The sequence below is a fragment of the Schistocerca gregaria genome, chromosome 6 (genome assembly GCF_023897955.1).
Source record: "Schistocerca gregaria isolate iqSchGreg1 chromosome 6, iqSchGreg1.2, whole genome shotgun sequence".
Lineage (NCBI taxonomy): Eukaryota > Metazoa > Arthropoda > Insecta > Orthoptera > Acrididae > Schistocerca > Schistocerca gregaria.
The window spans coordinates 382,488,554-382,510,245 of NC_064925.1; the positions used below are offsets into that span (position 1 = coordinate 382,488,554).

A 21,692-nucleotide genomic window follows, 5' to 3' on the forward strand; every position below is an offset into this window, starting at 1 on the left:
TGTGGCTGAACATAGTTTTATAAAAAACACTAGGCACCTGTAATTTTAAATTTGGACAGTATAAGTTATTAGTTTAATGGTGCTCTTTTGACAACAATTCCACACAATATTCCTGTTGGTCAACTTGCAAACTAAAATTTAAGTTCTTCAAAAGTCTACTTGAAAATACACAAGGTTTTCTGATAGATAACTGCTAATTCGTGTTTACTGAAAATTTTCTCAGTGTTATATTATTTTGGACAAATAAATAAATATTTTTCTATCCTATAGATACCTCCTCAATATTTTACTTCAGAAATATCATGGGCAGTATGTTGGAGTGGTTGAACACTCATTTACCACATTTACTCTGATCTAAGCCGCACTTTTTTTCCGGTTTTTGTAATCCTAAAAACGTGGCTTAGAATCGAGTGCAAAGCAAACGGAAGTTCTGAAAAATGTTAGTAGGTGCCGCCACAACTAACTTCTGCCATCGAATATATGTAGCGCTACACATGCATGCTTTGTAGGCACAAAGATAAACACTGGCGCCAAAACCTCTGCGTCAGTAAATAAATTAAAAAAAAAAAAAAAAAAGGTGGAAGGCGAGCTTTTTTTTCTCCACCCCGAGTTTCGACCACTGCATTTTCATACATTATCCAACGAAGTAAATACAAATTCCGTATTGTTTGTTCATCTTTGAATGTAGCAGCATTTCATTGTACTACGAAAATCCGACTGGTAAGACTGTTTGGGATGTTTGGCAATATGGCCAACTCTACGTTCTGAATTTTTTCCTACCTGTGAGAAGAGATGGTTGCTAATAGGAACTTGATGAATTGTGAATCACATGCAGTATTCTCTTCACCATAAGAATAATATGAGTAAAAACATTTTGACATGTATTCTTTCATGTCTGCTGCTATCTCATTTAAATCCTGTCTGCCTAATAAACTACAAATCTTGAGTGAGACAACAGCAAACGTGGAAGAATATACGTTTCACGTCATGTTTATATTTGTATTATTCTTATGCCTAATAGTGATATAGTCAGAAATGAAGCACGGCAACTGACTAGATTTTTAAATCTAAGATGACTAATTTCTGTGCAGAATGTAATGTACTAAAGAGGCGCATGCAAAGATTTTCAAACGGAGAAAAATTTTTGCTACACTCTCGTTCAGAACATCATCTATCATATGCAATTTATTATTTGGTTCTTGTTGATCATTATCAAAGAAAGCAGCAGTGTAAGTAACAACAAATAGCAGTTTCATGCAATTGTTTCGCTAATGAGACGATTCCTCTCTCCTTTTTTTAAATTGTAAGCAGCAGTAGCACGCACAAAAGCAAGCCATGACGTGAGCGGTGACAGGCCATAAACATGCACTATCAGAATGCGACAAACAATGCATGACACAGTACAGTAATGCATTTTAAGCTTAGAGTGACGTAAACACCTATAACAAAGAAAACGGCACTTACCAGATCAAATCAAAATAAGCAATTGATTCAAACGAGACAAAGCACGTGAAAAAGGAAGGGTACCCTTATAAATACAGATGGAGCGCCTGACGCATAGCAATGGCTACCTGGTAAAGCTAAGCTTATGACTCGAACGAAACTACTGTAGCTGTATAGTCATTCATTCGACCTAAATTGTGTCTCATATTACAATGGACCAACTTTGTTTCGATTTGGAGGTGCGGCCTAAAACTTTTCTCTCCCCTTGAATTTCGAGTCTCAAATTTCAGGTGCGGCTTAGATTCAGGAAAATATTTTTTTCCCTGATTTCAAGTCTCATTTTTCAGGTGCGGCTTAGATTCGAGAGCGGCTTAGATTCGAGTAAATACTGTAACTCGGAGGAAACAAAGGCTGGTTATAACAGCATATGAAGCAATTGTTTCTCGGACTGGAAGAAAGTTTGTTAAGGGGTGCCACAAGTTACAACAGTGGTCTGCATCTGTCTTTGTTGTATGTAATGACTTGCCATTAAATACAAATGTTCATTCAGACTTTGTTGCAGATCACAGTTCAGTTCTCATTGAAAATGATATCCTAAAAATGAATCACAGTTAGTTTAAAAAATATTGTAGAAGACCTGGAATCCTGGTGTCATCAAACTGAGTGAAATAGAATGTAACGAAACTGAGATAATCCAGTTTAGAGCTATTTCATCAGAAATTGTTGGACTAAAAATAACTTGTAATGATCAGGAAATGACTGAATTAAGCCATGTGAAGTTTTATAGGCTTAAATCTAGACAAAAGGCACATTTAGACTTCTTAGCAAATAAACTGAAGAGGCTAGAATTTGTAATGTGTGTTGTATTTAGTACCATTAAAATGTGCACAAGGAAGGTAATGTACCATGTCTACTTCAGAATCAACCAACAACACTAGACTTTTAATGCTTTAAAATGAAATAATCAGAAATGTGTGTGGCCCAGCAAAGAGATTCGTGTCTTCCACTATTTAAATATTTAAAAATACTAAACATTCTTTCTCTATATGTTTATGAAATTTTGATTTTCCTCTTAGATAAGTCATCATTTCAAGAAGTACTCATCACAAAGATATTTTCAAACGTCCACCATACAGGTTATAAAACTTTGTGCCTAGTCACAGCTATCTATGTGAGTAAATATTTATTATAAACTAAAAAGCAGAGATATACGTAACATGGATCTTGGATCACCAAAACAATGCGTGGTTAACCTTTAAATTGATACTACTGCTACTGTTTGTAGAAGAATTACTGGAAGAGAATGTAACTGTTTCACCAAAAAGTTACATGTATTTTTAATTTAATAATGATATTGTAGAGGTTTTTCACATTGTATGTTTTGAGATAAACTACTTTTACATTTTATTAATAATAAATTTTGAGTATGAGCAGTTATATTTTTATTGTGTAGAAACATTTTGTAATTAATGTACTGCCTTAAAATTAGTTTCTGTGAATGAACTATCAATATGAAGCAGAAATTTAGCATGGCAGAAATGTAGATGTGTAATTGAGAGAAAAGATTTCACCCACTGCTTGTGAAATTGTCATTTATCCTCATTTGTTTTCATCTAAACTTGTAAAATGTTTGTAACACCTATTATTAAAATCATCGGAACTAACTCAAAGTTTTCTTGTATTCCAGTGGCAGCTATCGCCTGATGAAGTTGACCTCTCTTCGACAGCGTGGAACTTCGAAGACGTGTGTGAAATTCACAACCGGAGATACCAGCTACAAGAGAGAGCATTGGAGATTTTCCTTTTGAATGGAAGAACATATCTTGTTGCTTTTCAGTCTTCCAAGGTTAGTGTGCACCTTTGCTATCTTGGTAGCTACCAGGTTTCCCTGCTTTTGCCACACCAAATATTACTTTGGACATGTGGTAACTGCGTCCTGCTATGCACTCATAAACTCTCCTCACTCAACGTAACATAGCACATTTCCAATGTAGGTATGTAAGCATGGAGATGTAGGCAAGGGATTATTGCATCATTCATATTTGTTATTCTTTACAAATACTGGTAGAAATCCATCAGAGAATGAGTAATGCATATGGGGCAGATGTCTGTTGAAAACCATCACTGTAGATGAAGGGTGCTGCTGCTTTGTGATAATGCATGTTCTCATATTGCAAATTTGTAATGCAGAAGTTACACCAACTCAAGTGGGAGATGCTCAGGCATCTTTCCTATAGTCTTGATCTCTCCCCATGCAATTATCACGCATTTGGTCCCTTAAAAAAGGCCATGAAGTGTCGATGATTCCTATCGGATGAGGATGTGCAGCAGGGAATGGTTTTCTACCAAACAGGCATCTTCAGCCTGGTCTGTCAGTGGGATCATTGCTTTATTGCTCATTATGATTTGGTATACTGATTCTAGACTGTATGGCCTTTGCACAGAACTTTTGGATCACCCCAAATACAGAAATTAATAGTTCATTTACGTTTTTCCAACCACAATACCAAATCTTTTTTTGCACTTGATAAGATAGAATCTCCAAAAGACTTTCCTCTATGAGATTACTTATATTTGGATCTTGTTAAATGCCGTTCTGTGTACTTCTTATAACGATCCGTACCTGTGATTATAACAACAGGATGTGTACTCCCCAGGGCAGCATGGGAAAAATGTGGGAATTTTTTAGAAATTCAGAAACTTTTCAGAATTCTGGGAATTTTTCATTGTGTTAGTTTTCAGTTAATTTTTGTAATTTTGGCTGGTAAGAATTGATATGCTAACAAAGAATTTCACTTTAGCCTGATTTTGCAGAATAATACTGCAGAAATAAAACGTAAAGGAGAGAATAACACCAAAATAAAAGTTTAGTTACTAAGACCCGTTTATAACAACAATACACAGTGCACACACAAGTGTCCGCGGGCAGCAAAATGTGTCAAAGGCTTTAGGACAAAGACCTTGCAACACTTCATGACAATAAATTGCTTTTGATGAGCATGGCGTCAAAACTGTTTACATTTGAAGGGTGCAGTGAAAAAGTGGCACATGCCAACAGAGTATGTTGTGTCAGGAAATGGGAATTAAGGAAATATGATTTTGTATAGTAATGTGAACTCCTGCTTTGATACTAACAGTTGTTAAAGTTACTAGATGGTGTTTTGCAAATACTATTAAATATTAGGCCACTTTATTACAATTTTAAGTACAGAAAATGAAATCCTTTACATGTAGACACATTACATAGCACATCATTAATAATCAAACTCCCCATCAATGTTTTCCTGTTCCATTGTATCGTCACTACCATCACTTATCAGTGACTGATAAAAACTTGAATATATTGTTGGCACAAACAAACTTTGAAGGTTTTTTGAACTTTTCTGCCTTAATTTGATGTCCATTTGGATACTTGGGAACTAACTGGCATTCTGCAAGCTTCGTAAATCGTCCACGTCACTTCTGTAAAGTAACTCGCTCAGGTTTCTCAGTTTGATTGGGTGAATATACAGAATGTTCACCACTCACTAATCTAAACAGCATTGAGATTCTGATGTCTGCAGGCTTTTTGTCAACAGTAAGATTATGTTTGACGATACTGTTCATTTTATACAACAATGACACAAAGTTGTCTTTCTTCATTTCAACCACAATGAATGGGTTCTTTTGCTTGCTCTTTCTTTTAAGTTCAACCCATTTTGCTGGAGTGTACACAGCCTGTGTCTTTCTTTTCAGCTTCTCAGTAACTCCAAAAACCCTGTCACATCACAGGAACGTGTGACCAGGGAGGAGAAATTTGTGCTCGACAACATCAAATTTCTTTTTATCTTGGAGGTACAACCACAGACATAGGATAACATAGTTTTATGGTGCCCAAAACATGAATCACAATAAATGATGAGCCTTCAATGACATTCTTCCTTCACCACGTCTAAAGCCTTTTAAAACACAGCTAGCTACTTCTTCGGCCCCTCTAGATGCAACATTCTTGGACCAACACACATCACTGCCTTCTCATCACTACAACGGTGAATACGGAAATTATATGACCAAAGTCGTCTCTTATAAAATACTGTTTCCGTCAAAATATATGATGTTGGCAGTGCTTGTTGTCAGTCCATGTACAAACGAGTGCATCACTACCATCCTGTTTTGACTCATTTGAGTCATTTTTCAGAGCACTACATTTAGCTTCAGGTTTCTCAAGGTGTAGTTTGATGTCTGTGGATTCGGTGTTATTACGTGCCTTAGCAGAATCACAAGTATGACATGTATCACTTGATGGTAATTTAAAACCAATATTATATTCTGTGGTGAAAATGGTTTTGTACTCATGTGTTTCACTGTGACTTCATGTGTGTTTTTAACATCTTCCCAGTACAAGTGGTACATTCCAGCATTCGAGTGAATAGAGGTTGTGTAGGACTTGGTTGGATTCTGCATTCTACTATAATGTGATGTGTATCTTGGAAACATTTCAAAGTGATTTCTAACCTTATTTCTTCTCTCGTTATCAATGGCATGAGGTCTGTAAGAATGCTTGCCTCTTCTATCCTGTCTAGGTGTATGTACAGATACATATGTTGCAGATTCATGACTCTCGGCATCACATTCTTCATTGCTATGGATAATCTTCATATGTTTAACAGAAATGGCATGAACAGCTAAAACTACAGTTTTACACACTTCAACCTCAGTAAATGGAGTGTCACAAATAAAATACCTGAAAGAAACCTTCCTCTGACTTACTGGTGGATCCTTCCTCTTCTTTGGATACACTTTTTTGCACTTATTAGGCCACATTAATCCAAATAAATAAGCATTTTGCTTAGTATAATCTCCCAACCAATAAAAACTCAATAATTATTGCCTCCTCCTGTTCTTCATTCAGTGTTGAGAATTTTTTGCAGAAACTAGTTTTGCAGCATGGATCACTGGCACTAAGAAACACTTTCTTGGGCACAATCTTATTTTTTGGGATTTATATTCTTTTCCATTGTTTCTTAACCTCTTCCTTTCATTATCTTTCCACTCATTTCCTTTATGATTTTTTTTATGCTTTCTGATTGGCTTTCTGAAACCAAGTCAACCAATGAGACGAATCGACTCATGAGAAACAGAGATACTGTTGGCATGAGCCTTTTTTCCACTGAGAATATGCCAGTCCTGAATAACAGCAAATATAATATGCTCTCTTTAAAGGAACAGGTACATGCCACTGTGCTAGAAGTTCTCCTCTGTGATACTAGATGGCTACGGCTGTCTTCCTGTACCAAAATCACAAAATCACTGCACAGGTGGCATGTGCCCCTTTTCCACTGGGCCCCTCATTTCTAACAGATGACTGGAAAATATTGTGAAGGGTTGTTTGAGAAGCATTACTTTCAAAGTAAATTCCCTTTCCTCCATGATGAATTATTTTATGTGTCAGAATGTGCAGAGAATTTCTTAAATCATGGAGCATTTGATTCTCATTCAAAACTTAACACTTAGAAGACTAGCCACATAGAAAACTTTTGGGCCTAGAAGACCCAGCACATTTGTGTTTGATATACACTCCTGGAAATTGAAATAAGAACACCGTGAATTAATTGTCCCAGGAAGGGGAAACTTTATTGACACATTCCTGGGGTCAGATACATCACATGATCACACTGACAGAACCACAGGCACATAGACACAGGCAACAGAGCATGCACAATGTCGGCACTAGTACAGTGTATATCCACCTTTCGCAGCAATGCAGGCTGCTATTCTCCCATGGAGACGATCGTAGAGGTGCTGGATGTAGTCCTGTGGAACAGCTTGCCATGCCATTTCCACCTGGCGCCTCAGTTGGACCAGCGTTCGTGCTGGACGTGCAGACTGCGTGAGACGACGCTTCATCCAGTCCCAAAGATGCTCAATGGGGGACAGATCCGGAGATCTTTCTGGCCAGGGTAGTTGACTTACACCTTCTAGAGCACGTTGGGTGGCACGGGATACATGCGGACGTGCATTGTCCTGTTGGAACAGCAAGTTCCCTTGCCGGTCTAGGAATGGTAGAACGATGGGTTCGATGACGGTTTGGATGTACCGTGCACTATTCAGTGTCCCCTCGACGATCACCAGAGGTGTACGGCAAGTGTAGGAACTCGCAAAAAAAAATATGTTTGACAACCAATATTATATGTGATAGCTTAGCTTTTCTTGTAGCTATATTGAATGTATATTAATTTAATCATCAGCTTTTCATATTTGTGGGTTTGTGCTATTTAAGAATGATATTGCTTTTGGCTGGCTGTATCACGTGATGTATACTCTGAATACCTGCTATCATTGGCTGGTGAGGTCACATGACATGAGCTATGACTGGTTGGCAAAAGCATATCACGTAGAGCAATCTCGATTTCATTGTTTTTGAAGCTATTGTGCTGTATTAGATGGAATTCTTATTTAAACTTTTGTAATATGAAAACATGAAATGTGCATGTTGCCGTGCATTAATGATCTTTTCAAAACGTGTTGTTTTTTTGCTGAGTTTTGTTTCCTGATGTGCTAGGAAGTTCCATGCTGATTGTAAAACTTTTACTATTCAAAGGATTGACAAGTTTTACAGCTAAAAGGGGAAGTATATCTTCACTTAACATAGATAAAACATATTTTCACATGGGTTGTAGTGTATTTCTGCCCAGTAAAAAGTGTTCTTTAAACTGGAATATCCACAAACTTGTTCCCTTGTAATATACATCCTGAATAATGAGAATCTAATAACTGAAGAGCCAACTTTTTTGGGAGCCGGATGACCAATGCTTTTTTTAAAAAATTTCTTGGAATTCAGTCCACAAAGTGAATTCTTCCAAATGAGATGTTTCCCAGTTGTCGGGATCCCCTTGTATATACCTCGGAACAAAATTTGCTTTTTTGTGTCCTCCCAACACTTTGATAATGATTTTGAAAATAATCTAAAAAAATCCTCTTTCCATTTTAAATTTTGGTAGTCATTTATTTTAATTTGTCCCTGATTCCAAACAAATGTTTCTGATAATTCTATCGGGGCCTCACGACTCTCATTATATTTCTTGGATTTAATATTTTCCTTGGTTTTGAACACTTATTTCTTCAATCAGTCTTATATCCAGTTGCGAAGGGCAGTGGCACAATTTCACAACAATTCTTCGAGTAAAATAGTATATTCTTCTCAAGTATTTTGATTCAGTAATTCTTCTTATCACTTTTTGTCCAATGCTTCTTCCTTTGTCAATATGATTTCTTACATATTTTGAGTGTCTGTTACATTTCCATCAATAACTGAATCTGCTAGGGTTCCACAAATGTAGTCCATTGGACAGATTATTTCTTCTACCTTTTTATTTTCTTGACTGTGGCTCTTGTATGGTTATATCTGACTCATATCCAGCTACCCTTCTGTAGATGTTGACATAAGCTGTACAGCATTTATAATGTTAAATAATGCAAGAAATCCATCTTGAATTCATAACCCATCTATTGATTCTTCAAGCAGATGTTGTCATTAAAATAATAATAAGACTTCTTGTCACTATTAACATTCAGTGCTACAGTGCAGACAAAGAATGTCAAGTGAATCGTGGAAGAACATTTCATTTGTTTTCTAACACAGGGTAAACTCAATTGGTAAAAGTCTATATTTATCCTCTTAATGGCTTCTGCACCCCTTCAAAGCAGCTCGTCAGTCCCCAGAAATTACATTTGGCATCCAAGCAGGTATTTCCTTTAAGCTGTCGCAATTGCTGTCACATCTTGAGGATACACATTGTCCCTCAGTATGACTCGTCACATGCAAACAAAAATAACAGTCTCTCACAATATCTGTGCTCTTACTCATGACAGGTTGTTTTATAGTTTTCATTTATGAGTATTATGCATTTTCATTTACGGCTATCATTCTTTGGTAAAAAGATGGGATGCGCGTCACTTCTTTGGAGTGATAAGTATCACTACACAAGAGCTAGAAAAGACTTTGAGTATACTCTGAAGATTTGCATACCTTTTCTACAAGACATCATAAATTGCTGTAAAATTTTTATCACAGTTGCACTTATTAAATAGATCAGCACCTCAGTGATAGTTGCAGAGCTGGGAGTGATACATGATTATTGGAAAAGCATCTTCATTCCTAAGTTACCATACAAATTGTAACTTAAGTTTTACTGTGTGTAAAGTATGATGCCAGGCTGTAAAAAAAAAAGGGGGGGGGGCAGTTAATCAACCAGTGGTGATTATGTTGTTTACATTCTTCCACTTTAACTAAGCTCCCATAAATTTCTATAGTATTGGTATTAATTATACTTGCATGAAATGTAACGAATTAATAGTCACAGTGAAAGGAAAATAAAAGTTGCAATAAGTAGCATTTATGTACAGAATACAATGTGAATCTGCTTGTTTACTAAAAATGTGTATCATGAACTTAAAATAATTCATCCTGATTTATTAAATTGCAACACACACACACACACACACACACACAACCCCTCACTTTGTTTCTCCTCCATTACCTCTGTCACAATCTGCTTTATGATTTTGTTCATAGCTGTAATTCAGCATATACAGAATATTACAACAAAGATTAAAAGTCAGTCATCAGCTGCACAAGAAAACTTGTTTCAACAGTTTAAACTTTCACTAGTAAAGTAAACCATATGAAGGTTTTCTTTTGCAGCTGATGATTGACTTGTAATCTTTGTTGAATCAATCTGTTGTGTTCATCTCTCCCTCTATTTTCAGTCTGTTCCTTTCATTGTCTCTGACCTCTTAAATTTCTAACTTTCCTAATTTTAATATTTTATTGTTGTTCACATTTTGGCTGTTACTAGCCTTTCATTGTTATTTTTCATCTTTCACTGTCTTGCCTCACAACATTAAAGACCCTTGGCAAGTTTTCTACATACTCTTGTTTATTCTTATCTTGTCTGACCCATAATTATCTCTTCAGTATCACAAAGAAATTCATAATTTCAAAAATCTTACATTTCAGCCACCTTTGTTGTGTGTATTAAACACATGGATGTGGCTATGAAGTAAAAACATCAAACTCTGTGATGAAGTTGTGTGTTCACTGTATCACGTTCTCTTACAGGAGCGTGATGTGTTCGCAAATGAGCTGGCCCAGTGCAGATTGCCAAATCGTCTAGCGGCAGACAGCTTGAGTGATGCAGTTCATCTGTGGAGAGAGGGCCTACTTACAAACTGGGAGTATTTGTCACAGTTGAACAAAATGGCTGGGCGTTCCTACAACGACCTAATGCAGTATCCCGTGATGCCATTTGTTCTTGCTGATTACACGAGCAATGTTCTCGATCTGAAAAGTCCTCGCTCCTACAGGTATTTTATATATATGTCTGCTTGTGTGTGTGTGTGTGTGTGTGTGTGTGTGTGTGTGTGTGTGTGTGTGCACGCGCGAGTATATACCTATCCTTTTTTCTCCATAAGGTAAGTCTTTCCGCTCCCGGAATTGGAATGACTCCTTACCCTCTCCCTTAAAACCCACATCCTTTCGTCTTTCCTTTTCCTTCCCTCTTTCCTGACGAAGCAGCCGCCGGTTGCAAAAGCTCGAAATTCTGTGTGTGTGTTTGTGCGTTTTATTTATTGTGCCTATCTACCGGCGCTTTCCTGCTTGGTAAGTCTTGGAATATTTGTTTTATGCAAATGGCATAAGTATAGTGCACACAATAACGTTATTATTATTATTATTACTGTCTCTATAATTACTGTTTTCATTACAGGGTGTACATAAAGTTTGGGAAGACTTTCAATTATTTATTGCACAAGAACCAAACATTGTACAGATAGATACATATGTGATTTTGAAGAGAGACCCTGAAAGTTGATTTTTTTTTTTTAAATACCTTCACAGTGTAGTTCGGTAATTTGCTAATAGTCAGTGCTAGTCGCAAACATGGCAAGTTTGGGTATAGAGCAAGCTTTCTGTGTGTTGGAGTTTGACAAAGACAGCTGTTCAACTGATGTTTAGAACCAAGTACAGTAAGTAGCCACCAACAAGGAAGGCCATTTACCACTGGCACAGCAAATTTGTTATGACAGGTTGCTTGTGCCCGGCAAAGAGAAGTGGATGTCCCAGTGTGAGTGAAGTGAATTTGAAGTGTGTACGAGAGACTTTCCTAAGGAGTCCAATAAACCAGTGTGTCGTGCATCCTGTGAACTCAAAATGGCTACAGAGCCAGTCTGGAAAGTCCTGTGACAGAAGCTGTCTATGAAACCATCCAAATTGGAGCTTGTGCAGAAGCTCAATGATGATGCTAAAGTCAAGTGTTTTGAGTTTTGCTCACAGTTGCAACAATTGAAGGAGCATAGGAATGGCACTGTTGATTGATTAATTTTTAGCGGCGAAGCCACTTTTCCCACTAATGGGAAAGTGAACAGGTATAATTGTCGAGTCTGGGGTACAAAGCATCCACATGAATACATTTGAATTTGAGCGTGATTCTCCAAAGGTAAATGTTTTCCGTGCCTTGTCCCGTTGAAAACTGTACAGGCCATTCTTCTTCAACGGCAGCACTGTCACTGGATATTCCTACTTGGACATGTTGTAGCAAAGGCTGATGACTCAAACGCAGTCAGACTCTCTGCTCATCTTTCAGCAGGAGGGGCTCCAACCAGATCTCACTCCATGTGACTTTTTTATATGGGGACACATTAAAGATCTGGTGTATGTACTGCCTCTACCACATGATGTAGCAGAGCTCTGGGAGAGAATACGGGAAGTGACTGCCACAGTCAACGATGCCATGCTGGGACGGGTATGGCAAGAATTCGATTACTGTATTGATGTGTGCTGGGTCAGTCATGGTTTGCATATCAAATGTTTGTAAAAAAAAACTTTTAGAATTTCTCTTCAAAATGCAATATGTATGACATCTGTACAATGTGTAGTGCTTGTACAATAAATAATTTAAAGTGTTCCCGGCTTTATGTACATCCTGTATTATTGAACCTTCGGACGATCGACAAATGTAGAACTAGATTCTGAAGTTTGTATCGTGTGGTGTCCACAATTCTTTGCTACTTTAAAAGAGATCGGCAGCTGTAGTTAAGAATTACATTGGTGTTGAAAACACTTAAGTAAGTTGAACATTGTTGGAAATGGTGGACTTTGTATTTGAGAGGGGCTGGATTTAAATCCCCTTCCAACTTTCCAGTTTAGATTTTCATTTGGAATAAATGCAGTGAGTGCACCTTTACAAAGGTAACAGTTGACCATGTGTATAGTGAAGAAGTTATCATCTTCTGAATGATTCTATGTGAAGTAGATCGGACATCGACTTCACAGATCAAGTGAACAGGATGACAGCAGCACTCCTCAGTGTCCATGTTATACTGTGTCTGGAAGCTAACATCTGTACTCTGCACATTACTGTGAAGTGGATGGCGGAGGATACTTCTCACATTACTACGTATTGGAGTTCCTTCATGTTCAGTTTGTGCATTGAGTGCGAGGAACGCCATTGGTCCAATATCGCTGTGTGCCCTATAAACAGTCTTGATGTGACTTTGCAGTTCCTGAGAGTAATGCATAGGGGGCCATAGAATATTCCTATGTTCCTCATTTAATAGTGTTTGTGGAAACACTGGACTTTTGCTGTAGCATTCACGGCAAATTGCCAGAGTTTGAAGCTCTCATGAAAAGCAATGAAGCTCACATGATACTAGGCACAGAAAGCTGGTTGAAACCTGAAATTGATAGCAGTTAGATTTTTGGGGAGAATTTAAGTGTATATCAAAAGGATAGGCAAATCTGATATGAAGGTGGTGTATTTGTCACACTAGACAAGAAACTCAAATCCGCCGAGGTAGCAATTGGAACTGCGTGTGAGATTACATGGGCAAGATTTGGTATCAGGGGTGGGCATAAAATGATTATTGGATCCTTCTAACACCCACCAGATTCATGCCCTGATGTAACTGAAAACTTCAGATAAAACCTCAGTTCAGTTGTACATAAGTTCCTCAATTGTACTGTAATTGTTGGTGGAAACTATAATCATCCAACAATCAATTGGGAAAATTAAAGTTTCATTAGTGGTGGGCCTGATAAAACGTCCTGTGAAACTTTATCAAATGCCTTCTCTGAAAACTACCTCGAACAGATAGTTAGGAACCCAACTCATAATGGAAATGTATTGGATCTAATGGCAACAAATAGACCTGATCTCTTTGAGGATGTCCACATTGAAACTGGCATCAGTGTCCATGACACAACTGTTAAAACAATGATTACCAAAGTATAAAGGGCAACTAAAACAAGCAGAAAGGTATATATTTTCAGTAAACTAGATAAAAAATCAGTAATGCCATATCTCAGTGAGGAACTTGAAACTTTCAGAATAGGGCAGGAGCTTGCAGAGGAACTATGGCTCGAATTTATAAAAAAATGTTCAAATGGCTCTGAGCACTATGGGACTTAACATCTGAGGTCATCAGTCCCCTAGAACTTAGAACTACTTAAACCTAACTAACCTAAGGACATCACACACATCCATGCCCAAGGCAGAATTCGAACCTGTGACCGTAGCGGTCACGCAGCTCCAGATCTGAAGTGTCTAGAACCGCTTGGCCACACCGGCTGGCTCAAGTTTATAAGAATAGTTGAGCATGTTATGGATAGGTGTGTACCCTGTAGACCAGTTCATAATGGGAGGTACCATTCATGGTATGCAGTCAGTGTAAAGAAACTTATAAAGAAATATAATAGATGTAAAACAAAGCATAGGACTATAGACAGAGAGAGATGCTGAATGAAACGTGTTTGGTTGTCAAGCCAGCAATGCATAATGTCTTCAGTGACTACCGCAGCAGAATATTGTCAAGCGAACTTTTACAAAACCCAAAGAAATTCGTTGTATGTAAAGGCCGTTAATGGCACCAAAGTTAGTATCAAGTCCATAGTGAAGGAGACAGGAACACAAATTGAGGGTAGCAGAGCAAAAGCTGAAATGCTTACTTCTGTTTTAAAATGTTCCTTTAAAAAGAAACCCCAAGAAAACTGCCCCAATTTTATCCTCGTACTGGTGCAAGATGAACGAAATAAGTATTATTATCAGTGGTGTTGAGAAACAGTTGAAACAATTAAAATTGAACAAGCCTCCAGGCCCTGATGGAATCCTTATCAGATTCTATGCTAAATTTGCAGCTGAGTAAGCCCCTCTTCTAACTATAAACTATCATAGATCTCTTGACCAAAAAATCATGCCCAGTTCTTGGAAAAAATCACAAATCACAAGTCACACCTCTCTACAAAAGGGTACTAAAATTGATGACAAAACTACCATCCAGTATCCTTGACTTCAATTTTTTGTAGAATCTAAGAACACAGTTTGAGATCGAACAGTGATGACATATCTTGAACAGAATGATGTTCTCAATGCTAACCAGCCCATGTATTTCTAAAACATCAGTCATGTGGAACCGAACTCGCACTTTTCTCACATGATATACTGCAAGCTTTGCACCAAGGCATCCAGGTAGATGCAGTATTTCTTGATTTCCAAAAAGCATTTGTCTCAGTACCTGACCTACTCTAGTTGTCGAAAGTATGATCACGTGAAGTACCAAGGGAAATTAGTGACTGGATTAAGAACTTTTTGGTAGGAAGGCCACAGTATGTTATGGATGGAGAATCATTGTCAGATGTAGAAGTAACTTTGGATGTGCCCCAGGGAAGTGTGTTGGAACTCTTGCTGTTCATATTGTATATTAATGACCTTGCGGACAATATTAATAGTAAAATCAGGATTTTTTGCGGATGATGGAGTTACCTATAATAAATAACTATCTGAAAGAAGCTGCATAAATATTCAGCTAGATCTTAATAAGATTTCAATGTGGTGCAGAGATTGGCAACTTGATCTGAATGTTCAGAAATGTAAAATTTTGCATTTCACAAAACAAAAACAAAAAAAGTAGTATCCTCTGACTATGATATCAATGAGTCACTGTTAGAATTGGCTAACTCTTACAAATACCTGGGTGTAACACTTTGTAGGGTATGAAATGGAATGATCACATAGGTTCAGTCATGGGTAAAGCAGGTGATAGACTTCAGTTTATTGGTAGAACACCAGGGAAGTGCAGTCAGTCTGCAAAGGAGGCGACTTAAAAAAACACTCATATGACCATTTCTAGAATTTTGCTCAAGAGCGTGTGCCCCTTACCAAACAAGACTAATAGGAGATATTGAACGTATACAGAGAAGGGCAACATGATTGGTCACTGGTTTTTTTAATCCATGGGAGAGTGTCACAGAATCACTGAAGGAACTAAACTCGAAGAAATCAGGAGGGGGGTCACTTAATATTGATGGTTTATTGATAGCAAATTTATTTTCAGTCACATAGTGATCATCTTCAGTGCTGTGGTGTACAAATTGATTTCATAGGCACTGGTATCGAGTTGTTACCAGTAACCAAGGCTAAGAAACAATCACAATATTGTGATCATTTCATAGCTTTTGCTTACTGATAATAATGTGATACCAGTGCCTATGAAGTTCAGAACATAAACATCCATTGGCTGGGATGAGTTAACATCTTGGATTACATACAGAATGCAGAAATGAATTAATAACCCAACTCACACTTTGCAGATAGGTACAATGAAAAGACTATCACAAATAAATAAAGCTTTATTTCTTTGTGACAGTCCTTTTTTTTGTGCCTATCTGTGACACAGCATCTCCACTATATGGTGAGTGGAAAATTTCCTTTTCACAATGATGTTACATTCCATCCTGGATTTTCCATTGTTTGATTCACACTTTTAATAAATATTCAAATTGGCCAGGGACTTGTTCTAACCTTTTAATAATTACTGAGGTATGGCCAGCATAAAAAAAATGGAGAAAACACTGCCATAAAGAATTTATCTACCTCAGTGCTTGGCATGTTACTTGAAAAAGTAACTCTTGACCAAATGGACCCTTGTTTCTGCAAATACAAGCTACCAAACAACTCACAGCAAGGATTCAGAAAAGTGTGGTGCACAGTAACTGCAGTAGCAACTTTTTTCTGTAAAGTTTTGAACAAACTTGGTGAAGAAAACAACATAATTGAGAAATTTCTAAATTTGTTTAAGGGCTTTGAATCTTGGAATCATTCATTAGTCTTATGCAAATTAGAAACTTTTGGTATTAGAGGAATAGCAATAGCTTTCTCTATCCATCCGCAAATGCAAATGCAACTCTCACTCACAACTGAAGCTTCAGTTGCCTGAGACTGCAGATTTTGTGTGTGTGTGTGTGTGTGTGTGTGTGTGTGTGTGTGTGTGTGTGTGTGTTCTGAAGAACTACAGTTCTATTAGTGAAGAAAATAGAAGAAATCTAAGTAAAATGTACTAAGAGAAAATAAAGAATAGAAAATAGTAATAAATACAGTATTGTTTCTATCTTTAGTACATGGACACTGTGAGGACATCTAGAGCACCATGAGCTGTCAATATAGCCTCCATTTTTTGCAGCTTCCCTTAATAACTGAAGAGAGAGACATGTCGTCAGTGGTGCACAGAGTGATAAGTGGCGACAAGAGTGACACCACATCATCTTTAGGGATGTGTCTTGGTTTTGTGAACTTCATGATGGATGTGTGTGTGTGTGTGTGTGTGTGTGTGTGTGTGTGTGTGTGTGTGTGTGTGGTGGGTTTGAGAAGAATGCATTCAGCATTATTGTATGGGCCTAGTACATGGGGCAATTATACAGCATGCCATTTGGCACACGTCTTGATCACCTCCGGTTCACTTGGTCATTATATTCAACTGGAGTAATTACATTCATACCATGTTAAGGATGGCAACCGTGTGTGCAGCAGCAATAGTGATGCCTGCTTGCTGAGATGTTGCACAGTGCACTATGCTGTGCTGAGCCATGGTTTTCACATTGTACTTCCTACTACAGTCGATATTTTGGCTGCACTATATTTCTGCTGAAAACTTATTTCATCTGTATTTATTCATCTGCATGGTTTGTGTGTGTGTGTGTGTGTGTGTGTGTGTGTGTGTGTGTGTGTGTTTGTTTGTGTGTTTGTTCTGAATTTCACATTTGTGAAAAAAGCACTCTCTGTGTTAAATTTTTTTGTTGATTTCCTATAACGATAGACTAGAAGTAGAGAAAGAATCAAAAAGTGTTCTGCCAAAAAGGGATGCAAGAATTCATGAGTACTTATATTAAAATTAGCAGGGTGTCATTCTTTTAAAATTGTCTGTGTTGTGTTTGATTTAATAGTAATGGATAAAATTTTATCACCATGATGTTAAGTTAACATTTGAGTTAGTTGAATACTGTTACTTTTTTGTGCTTTTGGCCATTTTATATGCAAAAATAGTAAAGAACTGCCTACAGCCACTGACAGTAGGCCTCACCTGTTGGTAATGAGTCTCAAAGATGTTAAAAGTATCCAATTCTCTTAGCAGGACTACAGCACCTACTGAGATAATCTAAGTGCCTAAGACGATAAGCATTGTGCTGCTGTTAATGCACACTGCTGTGCTGTAGTGATTTGTTTGGAATCAAATAGAAAAACTGTAGTGTGTCATTATTTTATTGCAGCTAAAACAGTCATCATAATTGAGTAAATCATTGCCAGGCATATTTTCAAAGTTTCATTTGGAACTATGTTACATTAAGATTATGCTGACTTTGCTCAGTTTCTTTTCGTCCTTTTTTCTGTGACTCCCAAGTAAAGAACTCATGGAACCGAAAGCTATTAATAGTCAGCTCTATTGCCTGGTTGCAGGAATTGCTTGTTATATTTATATGTTGGTAGCCTCCTTATATTGTTTACATGACAGATGTATTATTGAATTTGTCTGACATAATTCTGATTTTAAATATATTTGTTTCAGGGATTTCCGAAAACCGATGGCAGTTCAAGAAAAGAAAAATGAGCACCATTACATCAGTAATTATAATGTACGTGTTCAGATAAATGTTCATTTCTGTTTTAGTGTCAAATCATAAGTTATTAAAAAAGCATTTTAGTGAAATTGACATAGCAGAATAATGTAATTACCATATGCAGACTGATATATCATAAATTATGAAGTAGTTGGATGCCCACTTGTCATTGCTATTGATATTTGCCTTTGGCTTTGTATTGCATAGTAATTTCTTGTATTCCATGACCATTTTCTTGCTGCAGGAATGCTTTCTCCCCTAAAGGTATCTTTTTAGTCATATGATGAACGTTTCACGGGGGATTTGTCTGAGGGCTGCAAAGGAAGTCTATGCACTCTCTGTGCTGTGATCTTCTTAAACATCCTACATATGTCTAGATTAATTTCCACCAAGATTCTGGGAAGACTTAAGTACACTGTTGTAATCAGATCATTTTCCTACAAACCATGCAAGATGAACAACTACTACTTAATTTCACTTCCATTGACCAATCTTCATAGACTAGTAGCAAGTCACCATCGGAATGGCCTCATAAAATTGAACTGTGACATTATAGGGGGAAATCAGCTCCAGTCTCTGGAGAAACAGTGCTGTGCTGTGCTGTCAGATCCAGCAAAGTACCTCACATTGTGTACAGTAATTGATAACCTTGTGAGACTGTGGCAGCATGCAGGCAACGTGTTGTGAACCTGAAATCAGACTAATGTCAACATGAAGCTTCTCATTCGGTATGTGTGCTGTCATCTCTTTATTAATTGTGGCTATGGTCTCAGTATCTGTGGGCTGTCTGTGCTGCTAAATAAAATGTCTGCCCTGAGAGTTTTAATTTTTTACTGACAAAGCATAAAATAATTTTAAACATTTTATTGTATAGAAGGTCCTGACATTAATCTGCCATTGGCAATTTAAAGCCAACATTTTAGTAGTCATCACACCAGAGCACAGAGCAATATTCTGAAGTTCCTGTGTTCCCCTGCACTGCACGTTTATTCACACACCCAGCTCCTATTAGGCTGTTATTGTCGAAACGTCGCAGTTTGAAGACACCGCCACCCGGATGGAAGCCTGAGAACTCTTTGCCAGCTGTATACGCCGGGAAAGCATACATTCACATTTAGTGAAGAACTTCTTTGGTCCACCTAATGCCCATTCATCTAGCTACATCTCCATTTAATTTTAATCATGGCTACAGTTATGCCTTCCACCCCCTTCTATACCTTGACCCAGTTGTTGTTTTCCTGCCTCTCTTAGTAATTACGAGCCCACATCTGTCCATTTTTAATGAGTAATCCTAAGTTTTTCAGTGGATTTCTTGTTAAAAGTCTGTGTCTAATTTTTGCAATTTAAGAATGGTGACTGACAGATCATAGGCTTTTCTTCTCAGACACATCAAAACCTCACATCTGAGAAATGTAGGCCACTTTCACTCTCCTATTTCTTTTACTGTCCATACATTCATCCTGTTCAAAATGAGGCAAATGAAAAATTAATCTACAGCAGTTAAAATGAATCCTTAAGGGAAATAGCAACAAGAGAAGGAACACTGAGTGTGTATGCCTATTGGTCTCATTCAACAAGTCGAAGAGGCTGTCCTGGCAACCCTTGAGGAACAGAGTGCAACCAGTTACTGATTGTGCCCATGCTGGAACAAATAATGCTTATCATCTGGGCTCCTGAAAGCTCAGACTGAAACCCAGTTCTAAGCAAAGAAGGGAAAGCAGAAAGGTGGAAGGAGTATATAATGTGTCTATACAAGGGTGATGTACTTGAGGACAATATTATGGAAATGGAAGAGGATGTAGATGAAGATGAAATGGGAGATATAATACTGCGTGAAGAGTTTGACAGAGCACTGAAAGACCTGAGACGAAACAAGGCCCCTGGAGTAGACAACATTCCATTAGAACTACTGACAGCCTTGGGAGAGCCAGTCCTGACAAAACTCTACCATCTGGTTAGCAAGATGTATGAGACAGGCGAAATACCCTCAGACTTCAAGAAGAATATAATAATTCCAATCCCAAAGAAAGCAGGTGTTGACAAATGTGAAAATTACCAGACTGTCAGTTTAATAAGTCACAGCTGCAAAATACTAACATGAATTCTTTACAGACGATTGGAAAAACTAGTAGAAGCCGACCTCGGGGAAGATCAGTTTGGATTCCGTAGAAATATGGGGACACGTGAGGCAATACTGACCCTACGACTTATCTTAGAAAATAGATTAAGGAAAGGCAAACCTACACTTCTAGCATTTGCAGACTTAGAGAAAGCTTTTGACAATGTTAACTGGAATGCTCTCTTTCAAATTCTGAAGGTGGCAGGGGTAAAATACAGGGAGCGAAAGGCTATTTACAATTTCTACAGAAACCAGATGGCAGTTATAAGAGTTGAGGGGCATTAAAGGGAAGCAGTGGTTGGGAAGGGAGTGAGACATGGTTGTAGCCTATCCCCAATGTTATTCAATCTGTATATTGAGCAAGCTGTGAAGGAAACAAAAGAAAAATTTGGAGTAGGTATAAAAATCCATGGAGAAGAAATAAAAACTTTGAAGTTCGCCGATGACATTGTAATTCTGTCAGAGGCAGCAAAGGACTTAGAAGAGCAGTTGAATGGAATGGATAGTGTCTTGAAAGGTGGATATAAAATGAACATCAACAAAAGCAAAACGAGGATAATGGAATGTAGTCGAATTAAGTCGGGTGATGGTGAGGGAATTAGATTAGGAATGAGACACTTAAAGCAGTAATGGAATTTTGCTCTTTGACCATCATCAGTTATTTTGCTCCCTAAAGTAGAGAGGATATAAAATGTAGACTGGCAACGGCAAGGAAAGCGTTTCTGAAGAAGAGAAATTTGTTAACATCGAGTATAGATTTAAGTGTGAGGAAGTCATTTCTGAAAGTATTTGTTTGGAGTGTAGCTGTGTATGGAAGTGAAACATGGACGATAAATAGTTTAGACAAGAAGAGAATAGAAGCTTTCAAAATGTGGTGCTACAGAAGAAAGCTGAAGATTAGATGGGTAGATCACATAACTAATGAGGAAGTATTGAATAGGATTGGGGAGAAGAGGAGCTTGTGGCACAACTTGAGTAGAAGAAGGGATTGGTTGGTAGGACATGTTGAGGCATCAAGGGATCACCAATATAGTATTGGAGAGCAGTGTGGAGGGTAAAAATTGTAGAAGGAGACCAAGAGATGAATACACCAAGCAGATTCAGAAGGATGTAGGTTGCAGTAAGTACTGGGAGATGAAAAAGCTTGCACAGGATAGGGTAGCATGGAGAGCTGCATCAAACCAGTCTCAGGACTGAAGACCACAA

General features: G+C 37.7%; 1 protein-coding gene across 4 annotated transcripts in view; it reads left to right on the plus strand.

The window, feature by feature from the left end:
- The window catches only part of LOC126278092 (lysosomal-trafficking regulator), a 543,055-nt gene that overhangs the window by 461,004 nt on the left and 60,359 nt on the right, over nt 1–21,692 (plus strand). For all 4 annotated transcript variants that reach the window (XM_049977936.1, XM_049977935.1, XM_049977937.1 and 1 more), the window contains exons 44-46: nt 3,131–3,289; nt 10,544–10,788; nt 18,316–18,382. In XM_049977936.1, the coding sequence (XP_049833893.1) occupies nt 3,131–3,289; nt 10,544–10,788; nt 18,316–18,382 (471 nt within the window). The remainder of the gene's footprint in view (nt 1–3,130; nt 3,290–10,543; nt 10,789–18,315; nt 18,383–21,692) is intronic.